Source organism: Sapajus apella, unplaced genomic scaffold (assembly GCF_009761245.1).
Source record: "Sapajus apella isolate SASKATOON/1434 unplaced genomic scaffold, GSC_monkey_1.0 scaffold1772, whole genome shotgun sequence".
Classification (NCBI taxonomy): domain Eukaryota; kingdom Metazoa; phylum Chordata; class Mammalia; order Primates; family Cebidae; genus Sapajus; species Sapajus apella.
Window position 1 is genome coordinate 3,641 of NW_022438698.1, and position 7,361 is coordinate 11,001.

The 7,361-nt window shown below is 41.1% G+C and overlaps 1 protein-coding gene across 1 annotated transcript; it reads right to left on the minus strand.

Moving 5' to 3' along the window:
• Positions 1-3,708: 3,708 nt before the first annotated feature.
• On the minus strand, positions 3,709-6,874 carry LOC116546977 (HLA class II histocompatibility antigen, DP alpha 1 chain-like). Its single transcript, XM_032273087.1, has 3 exons — positions 6,513-6,874; positions 5,889-6,170; positions 3,709-5,666 (listed from the first exon to the last, which is right to left on the minus strand). Exons 1-3 carry the CDS (start codon positions 6,733-6,735, stop codon positions 5,512-5,514), a joined length of 660 nt encoding a protein of 219 aa, XP_032128978.1. The 5' UTR covers positions 6,736-6,874; the 3' UTR covers positions 3,709-5,511.
• Positions 6,875-7,361: the final 487 nt, after the last annotated feature.

Below are 7,361 nucleotides of genomic sequence, written 5' to 3' on the forward strand. Positions count from 1 at the left end.
TTTAAACTCTACCATCTTACAGTTTGTTTTCTCTTTGTCTTATCAGATTTTCCCTTTTTTATTTTTTTATTTTGAATTAATTATGCTTAGTATTCTATTTTATCTTCTCCTTTGGCCTCTTAGCTATACCTCTTTTTTTTTTTCAATAGCTATCAGGAGTTAAAAATATTCATCTTAATACATTCTACCTTCAAATAATAACATACCACTTAACATGTATAAGAAACTTACAACATTACACTTCCCTTCTATTCTTTGTGCCATTGTCATCATGTTTTACTTCTGGGTATGTTATGAACTCCCAAATAATTTTCACTTTAAACAATTACCCTTTTTAACTCAAAAATTTTAAAAAGCTAGAAAACATGGTTTTATGTTTTTTATTTTTTTTTAATACCTTGCTCCTAGGACTTTAAAACATGTTTTTATATTTATCTGCATTTTTACCATCTCATGCTCTTTTCATTTTCACATCTAGGGTACACTCATAAAGAAACAAAATTCTTGCTCAAATAAGATATTTTTCTCCATTATCATGACTATTCTCAAACCTTTGAAAGCTCTGTTAATGATAATTTACATTTTCCCATGTAGAGTGGCTATGGATGGTAAAAATTGCAGTGAATGAGGGCAATTTCTTGTTTTATTTCTTGGCTCTTAGTTTATCCTGTAGAAATATCTTCCATGAGGTATTGCTGTAATTACAATCCAGCCTTGGGAAGGAAACTCAAGGGCTGTGAATGGAATCCAAATCTGCCTAAAATCTTGATCTAGATAGACCAGATCTCTTTCCTCAGAGACTTCAAACACTGCAGTTTTCAAATTACATCCAAAAAAACTTCATCCAAGTAAAATTTCCCCCAATTTCCTTTCTCTACCCCATCCTTTCCTGTAGTTAGGGAAAAACCCAGTGCTGAATCAATATCCTCAGACCTTTCCATTCAGGTGGGATCAGAACCTTTAGTTACTACATCTGCAACAGAGCTTGAAACCACACTTTCAAGAAATAGTATTCACATGTGACCTGGTCCTAGACTTCCAGTTACAGTGACTCAGAGTCTCCCAGCTCCGAAATACTGTAGTATTTACTGGCCTTAGAGTATTCTCAGGAAGGTGACAGTGAAGGGTTCTTCGAAGGAGACCAGAGGATAGAAGACTCAATGAAGGGATAATGTCCATATCAGTGCTACAGAAGTGTCAACATTTATTCACTGCCTTCTATTTGTTGGGAACTTTACTAAGGCATCACTGCTTTAAGGTAACAGATAAGGGCAGAGCTTGAAGGGTCAGCAATTCAGTCAGCCACTGGGGTAGTGAATACATGACATGAGAAGAAAGGTTGAGATGGAGTTTGTAGGGCAGCTGGAGTTCAGATCTCTCCTAAGTCCTTTTCTGTTCCGATATTTTGTCACCTACAGCAACAGACAGTTACTGTCATTCCTGGGTTCAGTACTGTAGGCCCACACCCATCTTCCCCACTCCCTTTATACCTGCTCTTCCCATTTGTCTGCCCTGTTCAGGTCCCAGGGAGACAGTGGTCATCCCTGCACATGCCCTGGTCTTCCAAGTGAACAGCACATAGGAGCCAAGGAGTTCCCTAAAGTCATCGAATTTCACTCCCAAACCCCAGCTGACTTTGAGGGCATGCCACATGCTTCATGTCTCCAAAATATTCTGATAAGGGGAAGGGCCACATTACTGAGAGCAGAGGAGAAACTTAACTCAGGAATGAGACTTGGAAGGGACAAACATCCAAACCATATCAATAAAAGCAATGAAGGAAGGATACTTGCTCACACTGTGTAAACTGCTTTTTGAAAGGATTTCAAAACCAGGGTAAATTTTCTAAAATGACCTCTGTTGAACATCTGACAGTGGTACTTCCTCCTTCTCAGAATTCTTTTGTTGCAGGAGCGGCCGCAAGAAACAGAGCTCCCGAACACCAGATGGGGAAGGAAAGAGTTGTTTATTATTATCATTATTAGTATTGTTAACATTATGGCTGGGAGCTGGGCGATGGTTCCAAATTACCCAGCTCCTTTAACAAAGAAAGGTTCTACCTTTATATAGGCTTATACTTTAGATATTACACGTGGAAGAATCTTAGGTTTACAGCCTTAGAAATCACATATGAAAGCATTTCGGTTTACAGCTTTAGGACTCACATGTTAAAAGTTTCCTGGGTTTGATCTTGTTTTAAGTAAAAACAGTTCCTTCTGGAGAGTTTCCCCAAGACCAAGCCTGCCACCTACAGGAAGGTGAAACAGGAAGCGCCAATCAGCCTTTTCTTCTATTGAAATGCAGTGTGATAGCCAAAGGGGAGGTTGCTCTCAGATGCCTGGGTCTCCTTCCTCACCTTAATTCCTTGGCTTATGTGACAACATATTCTCATAATTCTTCTACCTCTCTGCTTCTTCTCCATTTTCATTAAATACTCCTCTTCCGATATTTTGTTAATCATGTATCTTTGCATTAATTTTGTTTTTTCAAGATATTTCATTAAAATATGATTTACTTTTATTACTAAGTTCTTTTGGTATACGCCAAATTTTGCACCTAAGCCAAATGCATCCCTTACATCACCCTAATCCCAGACCTCCTTTCCATACTTCCTCTTAATATCTGATGTTCTCCATTCACTTCATCCTAAGTCATTATAGATAACAATTATAAAGGTATGTGAACAAAGAAAAATAAAGAATTTGTCCTACTGAATACTAACACACATTACAATGTTAGAGTAATGAAAACACTAGGACACCAGCACAAGAAGAGACAAACAGAACAGTGGAACAAGATGGAACTCAGACACAGGCCCATGTGTAATGGGACATTTCAGTATCGCAGAGGAGACACCACAAACTTATGGGGAAAAGGTGAGCTATTTAGTAGTTGTGGAAACACTGGCCCACTATGTAGAGAAAAATAAAACATGATTTCCTCCTAACACAAAGGTGAATTCCAGATAAATTGAAAATGTAAGTGTGAAATTTAAAACTATAGGAGATATTTTAAGAATATCTTTCATATCTCAGTATAGGGAAGACTTCTTTTAAAAAAGACACACAAACAAACAAAAAAAAAGAGTTGATGAACTTCATCACAAAATATTAAGGATTTCTCTTCAATAACAGAAACCTAGGAGAAAGTTGCCAGAAGTCAGATTAGGGGAAAACATTTGCAATGCCTAAAATTGACAAGCGACTACTTGCAGGACTAAGGATCTCCTGCAAATTAATAAGAAAAAGATAGAAATGGCCAAGTGCGGTGGCTCATGCCCATGATCCTAGCACTTTGGGAGGTGGAGGTGGGCAGATCACCTGAGGTCGGGAGTTCGAGACAGCCTGACCAACATGGAGAAACCCTGTCTCTACAAAAAATACAAAATTAGCTGAGCATAGTAGCACATGCCTGTAATCTCAGCTACCCTGGAGGCTGAGGCAGGAGAATCGCTTGAACCCAGGAGGCAGAGGCTGTGGTACACTGAGATCGCACCATTGTACTCCAGCCTGGGCAACAAGAATGAAAGTCGGTGGGGAGGGGGGGAAGGGGGGAAGGAAGGAAGGAAGGAAGGAAGGAAAGAAGTAAGGGATAGAAGCCCACAGTACATAAATGGACAAAGAATGTGAACAGGCAATTTATAGAAAACCAACACCCAAGTGGCTAATCAGTCCCAATTATAACCCCAATAACAATGAATTAAAGAAATGCAAAATAAAACAGTATATTTCTTTATGCACATGAAATTGGCAAAAGTTAGAAAACTGGATAATGTCCAATGTTGATGTGCATTTAGGAGTTGCAGGGCATTTCAGGTACTGACAAAGGAAGTACAGATGAGTACAGCCATTCTGATGAGCACATGAGCAGTACTTAGTCAAATGAAGGAGCTGCATCTCCAGCAGCCCTGCAACCCCTTTCTAGGATACATACATTCCAGGGATGCAGGTCAGGTCCACATGCATATGCAGGTCCATGTGAGATATAAGGATTGCTTGCAACAGTAGAGAACCAGGATAATCCAGGTATCCCAGGAGCAATATAGATATGTGGATTGATGTGATTTAGATATTTGTTCCTTTCAAGTCTCATGTTGAAAATTGATCCCCAATGTTGCAGGTGGGGCCTGGTGCAAGGTATTTGAATCATAGAGGAGCCTCCCTCATGAATGGCTTGGTGCCCTCCCCAGGGTAATGAGTGCGTTCTCACTCCATTAGTACGCATGAAACCTGGTTGTTGTTAAAAAGAGCCTGGCACCTCTTTCTCTCTCTCTTTCTCCCTCTCTGACCATGAGATGCACCAGCTCCCCTTGCCTTCCACCATGAGTTAAAGCTTCCTGAATCCCCCAACAGAACCAGATGCTGGTGCCATGCTTCTTGTACAACCTACAGATCTGTGAGCCAGTTAAAGCTCTTTTACTCATAAATTAGGTAACTTCAGATATTCCTTTATAGCAATGCAAAATGGACTAATGCATGGATGTATAGAGTGGAATACTATGGAAGATCTGGGAAAAACAAACTAAATGTACAAAATTAGATCTATAATTTAATGCCATTTTGGTTAATTAGAAATACATGTACACTGGGCACAACTACATATTATACTGGATCTATGCAAATAAAAAAAATCAAATTCATTAAAATGTTTACCTATGAGGTAGGGGTAGGAGAATAGATATGGGAGTAAGGACTGAGGATAAAAGGGACCACATAAATCAAGAGAGAGAGCTCAGAGGCACCAATGATGATAGTATAAGGAACTGAGAAGTTCTTAACCATTTGTACCTGAGGTCCAGCATGAATGACAATAATAATAATGAATTAGATGTGGTCATCTGCATGGAAGCTCACTAATGCTAAGGGAATTCTCAAAACATATAAAAATATATAACATGGTGAGTGTTATGATCAATAAAAAACTATAAGATCTCAGGAGGGGCACTTTTTGTGTGAGCATTGCTATGGAGTGAGTTCAAGGAGAGACAGTAAATAGTTACAGGCACCCACCTCACTGTGTTGTAATTATGTATAGAAATATAGATCTGGCTCCATTACTAGACAATGGACTCTTGGAAAATCTGAACTTGGTCTTTTTCTTCACAAAATAGGGTGTGTTGGACAATGGATAAACAGTCTTGGATCCAGATGGAACTACTTCATAGTTGTGGAAACTTGATCAAGGTGCTTAAGGTCTCTGTATATGTGAAAAGATATAAGTATCTCTCATGTGAAATGTTGAAAACAATAGTACCCACCTCAAAGACTGTTTGTGAGAATAAAGTGAGTTAATAAATGTAAATGCTCAGATTAGCTCCTGAGCATATTAACTACTCAGTTATCAATGTTGTTGTTTTTAGCTGTTTTTATGTGGCTGAATGCTTTTAACCCATTAGGAGATCCAAGAACACTTATCAGATCAAAGAACACTTATCAGATTTAAATTTTCCTCTCTTCCTTATATTCTACAGATCCTAGGGCCTCCTCTTTACATTCCAACCTTTACAGTATTTCACAGGGACCCCTGGGCCCGGGGGTCACGGCCAGAACGCAGAGATTTTATGATGAGGATAGTGCCCACGATGATGCCCACTAGGCCCAGCACCAGGCCCAGGGCACAGAGCACAGTCTCCGCCGTCTCAGGTGTCTGGATAGGCTCTTGGGTCTCTGGGGGAAGAATGAAGAGATAGGGTCAGGAGGTGCAGCGAGGGTGGTCCTGGTCTGGGATGGGTGTGGGAATTGAAGGTTATGGACAGTTAATCCAGTTAATTGAGTGTTAGGACAAGGAGAGAACTGAGACCTGTCCAGTGGGGAAAGTTGGTGCAGAGGACACCAGGCCCTTGGAATAGAGGATGCCAGGAGATTATGAAGAGAAAAGGACCTGCATACCCCAGTGCTTGAGGAGTGGCTGGTCCAAGCCCCAGTGCTCCACCCTGCAGTCATAGACGTCCTCAGCTGAGGGCACAAAGGTCAGGTAATGGAACTTGTGGAAGCTGCCATCTGTTCCGGGCAGGAAGAGGCCCTCGGCGACACCCTCAGTGACCGGCTGCCCATTGCACAGCCACGTGACGTTGAGCACTGGTGGGAAGAACTTGTCAATGTGGCAGATAAGGATATTGGGCTGGCCCAGCTCCACAGGCTTCTTGGGAAACACAGTCACTTCAGGGGGATCTGGGAGGAGACAGGACCAGGTTAGGCCCCTGTTCTGGGATGAATCACAAAAGCTCCACCTCTGGGGGTTAATCTACCTCATCCTTAGATTTTATGGCAGCTCTGTGTTCCTGAATCACAGAGGGGGTATCACATCACTGACCAACCTCACCCTGCTCACCTTTCTGTCTCCTGAGAAGGGAGGACACAAGCCCTTGCTGTAGTGGGATCAGCCCATGGCCACTAGGGGAAAAAAGGATCACACAGCAGGGGACACTTAGGCTTCCCTGTCTGAGGGTGGCTGAGGGGCCCTCTCATCCCTTCCAGTTGGGCTACAGAGGAAGAGGCAAAGATAGGCAGTACCATTGGTGGCCTGAGTGTGGTTGGAACGCTGGATCATGATATTCAAGTTGTTGTTCAATGCAGCAATGTTTGCCAGCCCACCCTGAACCTCAACGGATATGGCTCGGCCAAACTCCTCCAGATGCCAGACGGTCTCCTTCTTGTCCAGATCCACAGAGTACATCTCATCCTCATCAAACTCAAACATATACTCCCCTGTTGGTCTCTGCGTCTGTACAAACATGACAAAAGTTGACACATGGTCCGCTGCATAAAGTAGAGAAAAACATGACAAAATGTCAGTATGAGTATGCCAGTGGTGAAAGCTAGAGAATGAATAAAGACTTATGAATATAAAGAAGAAGAAGGTAAGAGGTCAAAGGAAGGACATATGGGGAAGAAGGAGCAACACCATAAAGGAAATAATACAGAGCAGATTAGCAGTTATAAAAAGAAAGGCGCAAAGAACAATGAAAAGTTTATCATTGATAAGTCAAGCTACTTCCTGGTCTTTGAAAGTCTGGGCATCCTGACCCTACACAACAGTAATAGTAACAATGACAGCTAACATTTGTGAAGCACTTACTTGTGCCAAGCATTCTTCTAAATACTTTACGTAGTTCACTCACTGAATTGTCACAATAAGAATATGAAGCAAATATATAGCATACTATTTTACAGATTAGGAAATGCAGAGAGGTTTAATATTAATAACTTGCTATGGTCATATGGCTACTGATAGAACTAGTAGAGAGATTTTCTCTCCCCTTAAGATCTTAATTCTTCTGGGACACAGAGGTAAAATTGTTTTTAGAGTCATGGGGGTTGGGGAGTGGACATTTTATTCTTCTTATTACAGAAAATGGAGAA

Bases quoted from the DNA above. Each gene is read 5' to 3' on its own strand.
- LOC116546977 (XM_032273087.1), bottom strand. From the start codon at position 6,735: ATGTTTGTACAGACGCAGAGACCAACAGGGGAGTATATGTTTGAGTTT. The intron at 6,171-6,512 runs GTACTGCCTATC...GTCTCCTCCCAG, and splicing joins CCACACTCAGGCCACCAATG to ATCCCCCTGAAGTGACTGTG. The intron at 5,667-5,888 runs GTATGCAGGTCC...TTCTTCCCCCAG, and splicing joins GCCACTCCTCAAGCACTGGG to AGACCCAAGAGCCTATCCAG.